At 46.6% G+C, this 14,772-nt stretch overlaps 1 protein-coding gene across 3 annotated transcripts in view; it reads left to right on the top strand.

Annotated features, from left to right (window-relative positions):
• Positions 1-14,772, top strand: part of RASSF6 (Ras association domain family member 6) — a 94,930-nt gene that overhangs the window by 58,423 nt on the left and 21,735 nt on the right. For all 3 annotated transcript variants that reach the window (XM_029598852.1, XM_029598842.1, XM_029598859.1), the window contains 3 exons: positions 1,602-1,699; positions 5,719-5,903; positions 9,938-10,039. In XM_029598852.1, the coding sequence (XP_029454712.1) occupies positions 1,602-1,699; positions 5,719-5,903; positions 9,938-10,039 (385 nt within the window). The remainder of the gene's footprint in view (positions 1-1,601; positions 1,700-5,718; positions 5,904-9,937; positions 10,040-14,772) is intronic.

The raw sequence follows: 14,772 nt of genomic DNA, 5'->3' as shown, positions 1-14,772 counted from the left end.
AGGGGAACAGAGTGTAGTAAATATAAGATGGATAGCTCCCCCATGTGAGAGGTAAAGATGGTAGGCTCCCAGCACATAAAAACCCTATCCACCATTACAATGTGTGGATGCCTGAGTTGATCCTTCCAGGTAAAGCATGTGTCTTCTATTCTCTGCTTTTGTTTATTTTTGCTGAGAAACAACACGGGGGGGGGGGGGGGTGTCTCTGTGGTAGGAATGTGCAACCTCGAAAATTTTGTTTCATTTTGTTGGTTCATTTTGTGAGTACCTCAATTAGTTTCATTAATTCTGGAACAAAAGCATATTCGTTCATTGGTTTCATTTGCTTTTCAATTTACATTTATGTCAATGGAAGAAGGCCCCACTGACTTTACTGTAAAAGCAAAATGGGAGGGGCCCTGCCCAGAGGCCAGGTCCCATTGCCGAGGCTCAGACTGGCTCCCATTGCTGAGTTCCAGACCTGGGGTTAGGCCTAGGCCTGATGCTAGGACCTATCTGATGCTAGGTCCCAGTCACCAAGGCCCAGATCTATGCCTAGGATTAGGCCTGATGCCAGGGTCTGGCCTGAGGCCCATGTCTAAGCTTGAGGCTTAGGTGCTGACTTGACACTGGAGCCTGGCCTAGGCCTGGCCCAGGCCCAAGGCTGGGATCCAGTCCCACGGTTTAAACCCAGAAGCCCAGGAACAGGCCTTTTTGTATCTTGTTTTCTTGATCTAGTCACTAAAACTGACATCTTCCGCCCATACAACACACTGCAGTGAAGTTACTACAGTGCCTTTCTTTACGTCGGACAGCACCATATACAACAAAATGGCAGTGTTCACCGTGGAGGAGGATGTCATAGCCAGATCAAGAAAAGAAGATGTCTGAAGGCCTGCTTCTGGGAATGGGGCCTGTAGACTTGATGTTACTAATAGTTTCAACAAGGAATAAAATTGGGGAGGTTTAACATCAGGAAGAGTAGATGTAAAGGAACCATAGGAAATAAAGACAAGGAAAAATCTACTGACCTGAGGTAATGAAATGGCATGTGCTGCCTGACCAGTTGGTGGAAGCCCAAAAGTGGATGGGGCATGCTCTGAATTTTACCAAGGTAACCAAGAAAAGTATGCAGATGTACTGCAACCTCCCTAGTACCTGGCTAACTACTTGAGGAATATGGATTGCTAACAGTTCAGGCCTTTAGTTGGGTTGTGGTGAATTCTGAAGTCATCCACTAAGGCTATTGGGAGAAGTATGCAAATGTATTGAGACCCCTCCAATACCTGGCCAGCTGTTCAAGGAGCACAAGATGGTAGCAGTCAAGGCCCAAGGTTGGTTACTACTTGGCCAGCTGCTTAAGGAATGCCGGGCCAAACCCACACCTCACACATTCCTTCTACAAATCTGTTTTGGAAAGCAAGACTGCATGCTTTCCTTGCTTGTTTTTTCATGTCATTTCATAACAGTTCAATGTCTGATACCATTGGATGTTTTTTTTTTGTGGAATTGGTTCAGTGATTCCCTGGAACTCTGTGCTAAAGGACAGGCTCACCTTGTCTTAATGCTTCCTAAAGGGAATCATCATCATCATAAAAAAATGTCTTGATTATTTGTTGCAGTGTAATGATACGTTGGGGAGAGTTTGAAGATCTTTATCACATTAGTGATATGGATGAGATGGTGAAGACTGAAAATGAAGAAACAAATGGCCAAGAAGGTAACAGCATCAGTGAGTCAGAATATGAAATAAAATGGTGACCACTGAAAAATGGTTGGCAAGGTCGCATCTCAGAGGTGTCTCATGCTCGTGTGGCATTTCACTCATTGATTTCAATGGGGCTTCCCGTCAGAGCTACACAGACTGTGGAGTGGACAGCATTTAGCAGATCACACTTTGGAGCTGCGGTGCTTCTGGTCAGGAGGCTGCTGCAGATAGACCATTCACGGCCTGTGAGAGGAGGGAGACACAGCCATTGCAGCATCGACACCAAATGGTTGGGAAGGAGGCACAGACTTTGTCCGCTGGCCGAGGGGCTGTCACTCCAATAGCTGAGCCAAATGGAAAATGGGGGGGGGGGGGGGTGTTAAAAAGGGGGAATAAATCCCCAGGAAGCTGCAAATGAAGACTCAAGATGCTGTAGCTCTGTCGAGCTGGAAACCCAAAGAGACAGGAAGAGACTGAGGATAAAATAAATAAATGCAATTTAAAAAATAGATTTGCAGTGCTAGGCCATGCCTTCTAATTAGTTTCCCAAGCCAATGATTTTGAATATGGTAATTTATAGGAGGTGAAAATGTTTCTATAAGTGATGAGAATTATAATGCTAACTTAATTGGATGGATGGGCAGACTGGATGGTAGGGATGTGAATCGTTTTTTGACGATTTAAAATATCGTCCGATATATTTTAAATCGTCAAAAATCGTTAGGGCCACGATACAATACCAATTCCCCCGATTTTATCGTTAAAAAATCGTAAATCGGGGGAAGGGGGAGGGCAGGAAAACCGGCACACTAAAACCCCCTAAAACCCACCCCCGACCCTTTAAATTAAATCCCCCACTCTCCCGAACCCCCCCCCCAAATGCTTTAAATTACCTGGGGATCCAGCGGTGGTCCAGAACGGCGGCGGTCCGGAACGGCCCCCTCAATTGAATCCTTTTGTCTTCAGCCGGCGCCATTTTGCAAAATGGCCGCCGCAAAATGGTGGCGGCCATAGACAAAAACGATTCAATGCAGGAGGTCGTTCCGGACCCCCGCTGGACTTTTGGCAAGTCTTGTGGGGGTCAGGAGGCCCCCCCAAGCTGGCCAAAAGTTTCTGGGAGTCCAGCGGGGTTCAGGAAGCGATTTCTTGCCGCGAATCGTTTTCCGTACGGAAAAATGGCGCCGGCAGGAGATCGACTGCAGGAGGTCGTTCAGCGGGGGTTCCGGACCGCCGCTGAACGACCTGCAGTCGATCTCCTGCCGGCGCCATTTTCCGTACGGAAAACGATTCGCGGCAAGAAATCACTTTCTGAACCCCGCTGGACTCCCAGAAACTTTTGGCCAGCTTGGGGGGGGCCTCCTGACCCCCACAAGACTTGCCAAAAGTCCAGCGGGGGTCCGGAACGACCTCCTGCGTCGAATCGTTTTTGTCTATGGCCGCCGCCATTTTGCGGTGGCCATTTTGCAAAATGGCGCCGGTTGAAGACAAAAGGATTCAATTGAGGGGGCCGTTCCGGACCGCCGCCGTTCTGGACCACCGTTGGATCCCCAGGTAATTTAAAGCATTTGGGGGGGGTTCGGGAGGGTGGGGGATTTAATTTAAAGGGTCGGGGGTGGGTTTTAGGGGGTTGGCTCACGATTTTAACGATTTTTCACGATATTTTTAAAACCCAAACGGCAACAATACGATTCCCTCCCCCTCCCAGCCGAAATCGATCGTTAAGACGATCGAGGACACGATTCACATCTCTACTGGATGGGCCATACGGTCTTTCTCTGCTATTATGTTTCTATGTTTCAAAATTGCTGGTCATAGAAATTATCAGCCACATTAGCTGACACTGTCTAGAATAATGTCAATAAATCTGCATTTTAATAGAACCTTAATGCATGTTTTAATTACCTTGAACATTCACTGTGATCAGCTTATGTCTTTCACTCCAAGTCTGGGTTGCAAACCCTTGGAAAGCTTAGCTGTGCACCCCCCCCCCCCCCCCCTCCATTTTTAATACTTTTATGTGGGTCTATTTACTAAGTATTTTTCCCATAGACACAAAATGGGAATTACCCTTTAGTACATCAGGCTCATATTTATTTATTATTTAAATTTGATTGCCTACTTCACAAGACCCCAAAGCAATTTACAACAAACTGCATTTTAGTCTTTCATATCTAAACATTAATAAAACCTTACATCCTACCTCAGTCCAAGGAAAATACAGCCAGACCACTCTTCAGTCCCTCCTATACATAGGAGGGGCAAGTCCCTTTTGATTATTCATGTATAGTCAATTCAAAATTGATGATTCTGGTTAAGCGGGGGGAGGTTGGTTTGTGTGCAGTGTTATTAGTTTAAAATGTGTAGGTGGTGAGGTTTGAGGTGGATTAGGATGGGAAGGGAGGAGTAATGGTTATCTTTGCAGGAACCTCACCACCTACACATTTTAAACTAATAACACTGCATACAAACCAACCTCCTCCCTGCTTAACCAGAATCATCAATTTTGAATTGACTATACATGAATAATCAAAAGGACTTGAAAGTAAGCAGCTCTGACTGGGTGTAAATTGGAAATTTTAAAACTGAACAGGGGAGATGCAATTTTAAAAAAAGGAATGCAGAAAGACATCACCCATAGCTTCCAGTTTTATAGCATGATTTCCCCGGTATTATATAGAATGATTTTAATAAGTACATACATTCACCGACACACTATTTATGAAAGCGTTATTATATCTGCAAATCTGAGGGTCAACAAACTCAAGATATACTATATGTGGACAAAAATGTGACATACTTTAACACTAAGAATAAATGAAGCTGAAAGAATGAATATGCTCATTACCCAAGGAAGTAGAGAACCAGAGAGGATGACTACTGAGCAGACTGCATGAACAAAATGGTTCTTATCTGCTGCCATCTACTGTGCCACTAAGAATCACTCTTGCATTCTCTCTAGATTTGTTTTCAAGTTCTAAATTCCTAATAATGCCAAAAGAGCACTCTGTTTTATTTTTTGGACTAGCTGTTTCCTTCTGCTTCTTTGGGCTTCCATCTCAGTCAGAACCTGCATCTAATGAGACTGTGGAGCTATTAACCTTTATTTGCAATTATTTGGGGGGTTTTCATCATTTTTTGTATTCCTTCTTTCCCTTCCCCTTTTATAACTCAGCTGTATCAGTGCCAGTTGTCAGTAAAGGGCTGCAGACCAGGGCTCCCTTTGTAACCTGGTATGCATGGGCTCTGTTCCCACCCATAAATGTTACTGTTGCTTGATGACTGGTATTCCCAATCCCCAGCCCCACCAACGGCCGTAAACATTGTCTCCACAGCATCGGCCTGGCCTGATGAACAGATGCCAGGTAGAGTAATCAACCCCAGATTACACACATGGCAATGCAGAGCATTACCGCTGGACTATCAGTCTGACTCAAGGGGTACACTCGTGAAAAAACTCATTTCATCACTGCTCAGTGGATAACTAAAGTCAAATTAGTATAAAAACTTTTCGCTTTGACTATCACGGTAGTCTCTTTCTTTGAAACCTGGAAAATGATTAAAAGTCACAATCAACTCTGAAGATCAACGCACATCACTAACTACATAGTTGGACTTCCTAAGTACGCTTAAGGTGCTGGGTCTGGGTGGGAGGGGTGGGGGGACGGGATGGGTGGGAGGTTATGTCCGGTCGCTATGAGGATTTAAGCTTACCTGGCTGCACATTGTTATACTAGATCTCTATGACATTACACCTGGTTGACATTGTATTGTTGTATTGTTTTAAAACCAGTTGAAATTCAATAAAAAGTATTACAAACAAAAAAAAAGTCACAATCTGAAGGGAGTTAAAATATCAATATTGATTGATGCATTTGCAAAGATTTCCAAAACTGAGGTGAATACTGATGGTTTACAGCTGAAGAATACAAACTTGTGCTTTTTAACTCCATCAGATGTAGAAGAACTGCAGGCAGTGTTGGGTTTCTTGCTTTTTAAACATGTTACTACTTGTCGTATTCTTTTCTGTCTAGTATATCCATCTTATGACAACAGCACTCTGAGGCCCAAAGGAAATGTAGACCCAGATTCGCCCTCACTGTATCGAACTATGAGTGATGCAGCGCTGGTGAAGAAAAGGATAAAGCCCAACACAGCTGAGCGGAGAGAAACGCAGCATCACAGGTTCTCCATCAATGGACATTTCTACAACTACAAGGTGCAAAGGCTGAAATACTATGGTGGTGTCTAAGAGATAGGAAAAACTCTCTCACATTGTCAACAGTATTAGAATTCAACTGCAAAATAATTCAAGAATGAAACTTTATGTGGAGTAGCCTAACATTTCATATACGACAACAATAACCCCCCCCTTCACAATAACAGGAAGTTCCATATATACCGTTATGATGGCGTTATTTTGATGATTCCATATGACGGTATATAAAACTCGTTAAATATAAAACTAATGGTGTCTTCTTTCTGGAAGCATTTACATGGGCATCCACACATATACATGGATCACATAAAAATAGTTTGTATCAGAATCCTCTTGTACCCCCTGACATATAATAAAAATGTGGTGTGACTAGACAACCAAAAAAAAATACACAATCTCATTGGCATTCTTTCCTTTATATGGTATGCTAAAATGGACTGAATTTTTGTCAGTTCCTTATATCAATATTATGCTTCAATTCATCAAAAATCATTTCAGACTCTGGAGGACAACAAATTGAGTGAATTTTTTGGGAAAAGCACAGTTGTCGAATAGCAACGGCTGTAAAAAAACAATAGATATTTACCAGCTATTCAGCTCCCCAAAAATATTTGTTACATCTTGAATAAAGATATTCAGAGCGCACAGGACTCAAAACAGCTGCTCTATAACAACTCCCAATCTGCCCACACACCTGCCTACAAATTCTCAATTACCCAAAACACATACAGACCTTGTATTCACCTGCAGCAGTCCAAAGACGTGAATATTCCTTTTTGAGACTGGCTTAAGTCCAGACCAGGACACTGCAGCCTTCAGTCATTCAACTCTCTGTGGAAGAAAGTTTGACATGTTTTACCTTTTAAACATGGAAAAATAGGAAACATAGATGCAACAAACCCATTTCTTTCACTCCGTCACAAAATGCCAAAAATGTTTAGTAACCTTCCTCTCTTTTAAATAAGTGCTAAACTATCTAAGGCAAAAGCTGCTGGTAAAGGGCCAGTGATGCTTTTTACACCTGTTATTATAGCTCTCACATTTTTTTAAAACAACTTTTGGCATACCCTAATGGATACTATCTCCTTTTTCCTAATCTAAATATAGTTTTCCTTTATGTTCACATCTCAAATTGAGAAATTTTAACCAAGAATCCAGGGACAAATCTCAGCCTGCTTGATTGACATCACTGTCCGGTTGTCTCACTACCACATTTAAACTTGTTTTGTGCTTTATCCTTGACTAAGAGTGCTATGGGTCCGGGTGGAAAATCTCTCTTCTGGGGCCTCTGGTGCTGTTGATCACAATTTCAGTGATAACTTCACACTCTAGTTAAAAAGTCTCCAGGAGGTGCCAGATGATAAAGAATAAGAGCAGGGAAGTCAAAAAATCAAAACCCCAAGGAGAAACCAGGAGTCACAACAGGGTCCATCCATCCCCTAGTAAGTCCACACTGGAGTCTGTAGGTGGCATTCAAATAAAAGATTGTCTTTACTGTAACTTAAAGAAGAGTATCCAAGCCAAGATTATACAAATAAGAATCAGCATACATACAATAATCACCAAAAGGTGGAAGTTTTCTCTGTCCATTCTTCTTCTAATCACTTCCCTTTCTGCTCTTGCATCTTTATCCTAAGAAGAAAATATCCTCACCAGTGAGGGTGGGATAGCTGGAGTGTAACTCTTAACATCCACCAAAATGTAGTGGAAGAAATAGTCCCCAAATCCTGAAAAAAACTATCCAACAGGGATCAAAAAAATCCACAAAACCTTTAGAAATCCAAACCTTCAACAATTGTTTCTACTGCCACTCTTTCCTTAAAAAATCTTCACCCTTGCTTCTGCAGATGCTTGGGCAAACAAAACTCCAACCCCAATCTTCAGGGAGACAGGTGTGCAACCCTTCCCTTCAGACCAAGGTCCAATGAATAAATCTCCAAAAGTCAAACACTTCTCTTCTGGTAGAGACTCTGGGTGAATCTCCAGCACACAGCTCTCCTCAGTTGAGACTTGAGTTGAGTCCCCACTCTCCTCTCCTTCTCCTCCATCTCCAAATTTGGCCTGAGATCAAGGGGTGATCTCTGACTGTTCTCCTGATTCTCTCCTCAGCTCCTACCCTCTAACCCATGGGGCATGCTTCCAGGGTTTATAAACCCCAAGTTGCTTCTTCTCTAAAAAGGTAGGGTTAAAACAATGGGATGAATTCCAAACCCCAACACTCTTCCTACTGCCCTTAGGGGCGGATTTTCAGAGCCCTGCTCGCCTAAATCCGCCCAAAACCGGGCGGATTTAGGCGAGCAGGGCCCTGCGCGCCGGTAAGCCTATTTTACATAGGCCAACCGGCGCGCGCAGAGCCCCGGGACTCGCGTAAGTCCCGGGGTTTTCGGAGGGGGCGTGTCGGGGGCGGGCCCGAACCGCGCGGCGTTTTCGGGGCGTGTCGGGAGCGTTCCGGGGGCGAGCCCGGGGGTGTGGCTACGGCCCAGGGCGGCCCGGGGGTGTGGCTGCGCCCTCCGGACCCGCCCCCAGGTCGCGTCCCGGCGCGCAGGAGGCCCGCTGACGCGCGGGGATTTACGCCTCCCTCTGGGAGGCGTAAATCCCCCGACAAAGGTAAGGTGGGGGCTTAGACAGGGCCGGGTGGGTGGGTTAGGTAGGAGAAGGGAGGGGAAGGTGAGGGGAGGGCAAAAGGAAGTTCCCTCTGAGGCCGCTCCGATTTCGGAGCGGCCTCGGAGGGAACGGGGGTAGGCTGCGCGGCTCGGCGCGCACTGGCTATACAAAATCGATAGCCTTGCGCGCGCCGATCCAGGTTTTTAGCAGATACGCGCGGCTCCGCGCGTATCTACTAAAATCCAGCGTACTTTGGTTGCACCTGGAGCGCAAACAAAAGTAGGCCTATTCGCGGAGTATGAAAATCCGCCCCTTAGCTTAGAAAAATATTTTTTTGGGGGAAAATATTAGTGACATGCAAAGCCCTCATCCCACTTAATATGGCCAAGATAGAAGTTCTTGTCTTCCCCAAAACCTTCTTCTCTTCTCTCTTTTTTTGTCTCTGTGGATGATGCACTCGCCCTCCTGGTTCCCTTGACCATAACCTTCGGGTCAGTTTTGATTCTTCTCCTTCTTTTTCTATGAACATCCAAACACTGCTAAATCATGTCTGTTCTTCCTGTATAACATTGCTAAAATCTGTTCCTTCTTTTCTAAGCATGCTACCAAAATGCTTAAGCCACTCACTTATTGCCTCCATCTTAGACTACTGAAACTTCCATTGAACCATCTTTCTCCTCTGCAATCTATTCAAAATTTTGCTGCATGAGTTATTTTCCTTCACTGTTGCTATGACCATGTAACGTCTCTTCTCAAGCCACTACATTGGCTCCCTGTCCTTTTCTGCATACATTTCTTGCTTCTCTTACATGTCTATAAATGCATTCATTCTGTAGCTCTTCATTACCTATCTTCTCTCTTATCCATTCATCTGGAAAGTTGCTCTTATCTGATCTTTTCCTCATCAATGCCAGCTCTGAATTCTGTGCTTTCCACTTTGCTACACCATATGCCTGGAATAGACTTCCTGAGTCAATGCCCTCTCTGGCCATCTTCAAGTCCAGTCTAAAAATTCACCTTTTTGAGACTGCTTTTAAATCCTAAACACTTATCTACAATACATACACTTCCCACAGGCTCTTGTTTGTCATGTTTGAATTGCCTAGATTAGTTTGTAAGCTCCATAGAGTAGGGAGTGTCTTTGTATATTTATGTTCCATGCTGCGTATGTCTAGTAGTGCTTTAAAAATAAGTACTAATAGGCTGGAAAGTTTGATAAAAGAACTGGGGGTGGGAAGTGTTGGTCTAAGTATTGATAATCTGTATTCTGATCTACCCAAAGTGGTAGAAAACCAGGAAGGAAGACAATTGGGCAGACTGGATACACCAATTCATCTTTTTTTCTGCTGTCCATTCCCCATATTACTATGTGATACCCTAACTGGAACTTTTGTTCCATTAATAATATTGCATTTGTTATTGACTTCTAGACATCAATTTTCACTCCAGCCTTTGGATCACAAACAAAAGTAAGCACAAATAGTAATATGAAAACAGAAGAAGTAATAGAGCAGCTTCTCCACAAATTTAAGGTAATTGAAACATCAGAAGATAATCAAACTATTATCACTGAAATGCATTGTTTGTACATTTTTTACTTGTCTGCACTGAGAAGCATGCTATATGAGGAAAGCATTGACCCTGTACTGCTGGATTCTTTAGATAGGTGTTCTTACCAAATATACTTTAAATGCACAAAATATCATCTGTTTAGGCCCAGATTCTATTTCTAGTTGTCCATTTCTTTTTCTTATTCTCTCTCTTAATTAGAGAGAGTTGAGAAAGAACTGAACTAGAATGATTTAGTCATCACAACTTCTGATGGGCAAAATGAGACTCTTGAAGCACCTGACACAGAACTTTGACTTGTACAACCTGTAGCAAACACTGAGGAAATTATGTTTTTTTTCTTTGGATAGAGCTGTTATTTCTGAATATTCGCTCTGTCTAAGCTCTTTCTTGGGCCTTAGAGAACTAATTCATATCACTTGGCTCAATTCCACCATAGATCTACCTTTGAATCTTCTTAGACCTTTTTTTTCTATCCCTTACCTAACTAGTGTGGAACCTGGCTGCTGGTGCTAATGTTTCAAAAAGAGAAAGAGCATCTTTAAAACTAGATCATAGTGGAAAACTGACAGTCACTCAGGTGCGCATAGATCAGACACTTGAGTGACTTCAAAGGTAACTTGTTAAGCTCAGGCTTGTGGACCCTTGGCCCGATGAGAGGATGGAATACCTTGCGGAGGTTCCGTAGGTTCTCTCGTCGGGTGGCGAGGCAGAAGAGGAGCGCAGTTGACCCTCGGCTCTGGAGGCGGAGACGACTGCAGACAGATGAAGAAACTAGAAGAGGAGCTGAATCTTCACCCCTGGAAGTCTGTGGTCCCCCCAAGAGGAGCCCGTAGGGACCCAGACCGCTGGGACTTAGGTGGACCCCGAGGAGTCATGGTATCGGTGCAAGGGCTGACTGAAGCTTCACCCTGGAAGTCTGCGGTCCCCCCAGGAGGAGCCCGTAGGGACCCAGACCGCTGGGACTTAGGCGGGCCCTTGGAGACGGAGTCCAGGAGGGGTCCAAGATCAAGTGCCAGAGAGTCATCGCTTACCAGGCCGAGGTCACACCAGAGAATTACTGCTTGCCAATCCGAGTCACACACCAGAGAAGTACCGAAGCCAATCCAAAGTCAGGAACCGGGAAGACCAAGCCAAAACAGGAACATGGATCCAAGCTCAAGAACTCACCGAGGTAAGCAGACAAGACAATGCTGGAGGACGTTGCCAAGTCAGAGAATGAGCAGAGGAAGCTCCCTTATATACTTCCTCTGCTCAGGCTGATCCAGGACAGGTGAGGTTGTTAAAGGGATCAGGTCCCTTTAAAGTAGTGAAGGGGGCGAGGCCTCACGCCTAAAGATGGCGATGGCCATCTTTGATTTCCTCCGTGGAGGAACGACTGCAGAGACTGTGCGGGGGCAGAGCAGGGACGGCTCTCCCCCTGACGGTCCGGCCGGGGACCCGTGCCGGGGCACCGAGCACCCGGTCAGGGGTTTCCCCTGAGGCTGCCGCGGCGGGTTGCCGCCGCAGACTAGGTAGGGGATCGAGGTCATGGCCTGCCACGGCCGCGGGACACAACAGTACCCCCCTCTTTAGGGCGCCTCCCCGGAGGCCTGGGCTTAGCCGGGTGGTCTCTGTGGAACTGGTCCAATAGGCTCCGATCCAGGATGTTAGCCAATGGCTCCCAGGAGTTTTCTTCGGGGCCAAAACCCTCCCATGCCAACAGATACTCCCACCTTTTGCGATGTTTTCTCACATCCAGGACCTCCCGAACCTGGTAGGTGAGGTCATCTTCGGAGACCACAGGTTGGGGAGTTGGAGGCGTTCTGGAGGGCCATGACAATACCAGAGGTTTCAGGAGAGAGACGTGAAAGGTATTGTGTATCTTAAGAGACGGAGGGAGGTGAAGTTGATATGAGACTGCACCCACTTGCCGAATGATGGGGAGCGGCCCGATGAATCGCGGAGCCAGTCGTGACGATGGCAGCTTCAGACGGATAAATTGCGTACTTAACCAAACCTTTTGGCCCGGTCAGAGAGGAGGGTATGGCCTCCTGCGCTGGTCCGCATACTTCTTAGCTGCCTGACCGGCCTTGATCAGGGCGCGCTTCGTGGATAACCAGAGGCGATGCAGCTCTTCAGCCAAGAGCTGGGCTACTGGAGACGTCACTATGGTGGGGACAGGCAGTGCGGTCGTGGCTGTTTCCCCTAAACTATCTGAAACGGGGAGGATCCCGTTGCCGCGGAGATATGGGAATTTAGCGCAAATTCGGCCCAGGGTAGCAGACTAGCCCAGTCATCTTGTTTCTCATTGACGTATAGTTGGAGGAATTGTTTCAACGTCTGGTTAGTTCTTTCAGCGATACCATTGGTCTGAGGATGGTAACCGGACGTATAGTCTAATGTAACATCGAACTTCAAACAAAGGGCCCTCCCAAACTTGGCAGTGAATTGTGGGCCACGATCCGAGAGGATGCTTTTAGGGAGGCCATGAAGCCTGAAGACGTGTTGGACAAACAGCTGAGCCAGTTGCGGAGCAGATAGCAACCCTGGCAATGGTACGAAGTGCGTCATTTTACTAAAACGATCGATGACCACCCAAATTGCTGTGTTGCCGCTGGACGGTGGCAGGTCTACAACGAAGTTGGTAGCCACATGGGTCCATGGTTCAGAAGGCGCAGGTAGCGACTGAAGTAGGTCCGGGGTTGAACCGAAGATTCTCCTATGGCGGGCACAGGCCTGACAGGACTCCACATACGCCCGGACGTCCTTGTTGACCTTTGGCCACCAGTAAGAGTGGCGCAGGTTTTGTAGGGTCCGAGATTGTCCTGGGTGACCGGAACAATGGGAGTCGTGAGCCCATGCCAATACTTGTTTCCGCAGGCCTGGCGGAACCAGAGTCTTTCCAGGAGGGACAGTAGTGGTAGCCGACAAGAGGATGCGAGATGGGTCGATGATGAATCACAGTTCCTCAGAACCTTCCGCTGATTCAAATACCCGTGATAGGGCGTCGGCCTTGGCATTCTTCTCTGCCGGTCTGTAGTGGAGCACAAAATTAAACTGGGTAAAAAACAGAGCCCAGCGTGCTTGCCGGGGGTTGAGTTGTTGTGCCCAGTGCAAGTATTCGAGATTCTTGTGGTCCATGTAGACAGTGAATTGATGTTGTGCCCCCTCTAGCCAGGAATGCCATTCCTCAAGGGCGACCTTGATCGCCAACAACTCCTTATCGCCTATGGCGTAATTTCTCTCTGCTGGGAAGAACTGGCGCGAGAGGAAGGCACACGGATGAAGTTTGTGAGTATCAGACGTCTGACTCAGAACGGCCCCTATGCCTTCCGATGAGGCATCTACCTCAATGATGAACGGCCGTTGCGGATCTGGATGTCGAAGGCATGGCTGCTGCAGGAACGCCTCCTTGAGGCGATGAAAGGCGGTCTCCGCTCTCGAAGGCCACTCCTTGGGATTTGCGCCCTTCCAGGTCGGGCCGTCATCAGGGCCACTAAGGTCGCATAGTGGGGGATGAATGAGCGATAATAATTTGCGAACCCCAAGAATCGTTGGAGCGCCTTCAGTCCGGACAGCTGGAGCCATTCCGAATGGCTTGCAGCTTCTGAGGGTCCATATGGAAGCCTTCGTTGGAGATGATGTATCCCAAGAAAGGAAGGGACTCCTTCTCAAAGAGGCACTTTTCCAATTTTGCGTATAGCTGGTGTTCTTGGAGACGTTGCAACACCTGGATGACGTGTTGACGGTGCATCGTCAGGGAATCCGAAAATACTAAAATGTCGTCCAAGTATACTACTACGCACTTGTACAGGAGATCACGGAATATCTCGTTCATGGTGTTCTAGAACACCGCAGGAGCATTACAGAGCCCAAATGGCATCAATAAATACTCATAGTAGCCGTCTCGGGTATTGAAGGCCGTCTTCCACTCATCACCTTCTTTAATTCAGATGAGGTTGTAGGCCCCTCGAAGATCTAATTTGGAAAAGATCCTTGCCCCTTGTAGCCGGTCAAAGAGCTCCGAGATAAGGGGTAATGGGTAACGATCCTTGACCATAATGGCATTTAAGTCCTGGTAGTCGATACAGGGATAAAGACTCCCGTCCTTCTTTGCGACAAAGAAGAAGCCAGACCCAGCCGGGGATTTGGATTTCCAGATGAAGCCCTTCTCCACATTCTCCTTGATATACTCGCTCATAGCCTGCGTCTCCGCGGGTGAGAGGGCGTAGGTGCGACCCCGAGGCAGTTCGGTGCCAGGAAGGAGCTGGATGGCGCAATCGAACTTCCGATGGGGAGGAAGAATCTCTGCCTTTTTCTTCGAGAAAACGTCCGCGTATGCGGCATAAGGGGCTGGCAGGTTTGGAAGACATAGAATGACATCTGTTCTTGATGCAGTACCCCAGCCTGCAGCTGGACAGGAATAGTGGTGTGTGTGACCCGTTCAGGAAGAGGTTTCCCTTGAATCGAGGAAATGACCATCGGGGCCGGAAAACAAACTTGTGGAATCTTTAGATGATCCACTAGGCCTTTCATAATAAAATTTCCACCAGAGCCGGAGTCCACAAGGGCTAGCGTGTGGAACTCCCCATCAGTCGAGGTTAATGCCACTGGCAACATTAACGGAGGTGCGGGTGTGGTACGGCCCAGGACGAGACTTCCTTCTGGTCCTAGGCCCGAGAGTTTTCCGGTTGTACTGGACAGGCGGCTATCC

This window comes from Rhinatrema bivittatum, chromosome 1 (genome assembly GCF_901001135.1).
Source record: "Rhinatrema bivittatum chromosome 1, aRhiBiv1.1, whole genome shotgun sequence".
Taxonomy (NCBI): domain Eukaryota; kingdom Metazoa; phylum Chordata; class Amphibia; order Gymnophiona; family Rhinatrematidae; genus Rhinatrema; species Rhinatrema bivittatum.
The sequence above is the reverse complement of the archived record's forward strand: the minus strand, read 5'-3'. Positions and strand labels throughout refer to the sequence as shown.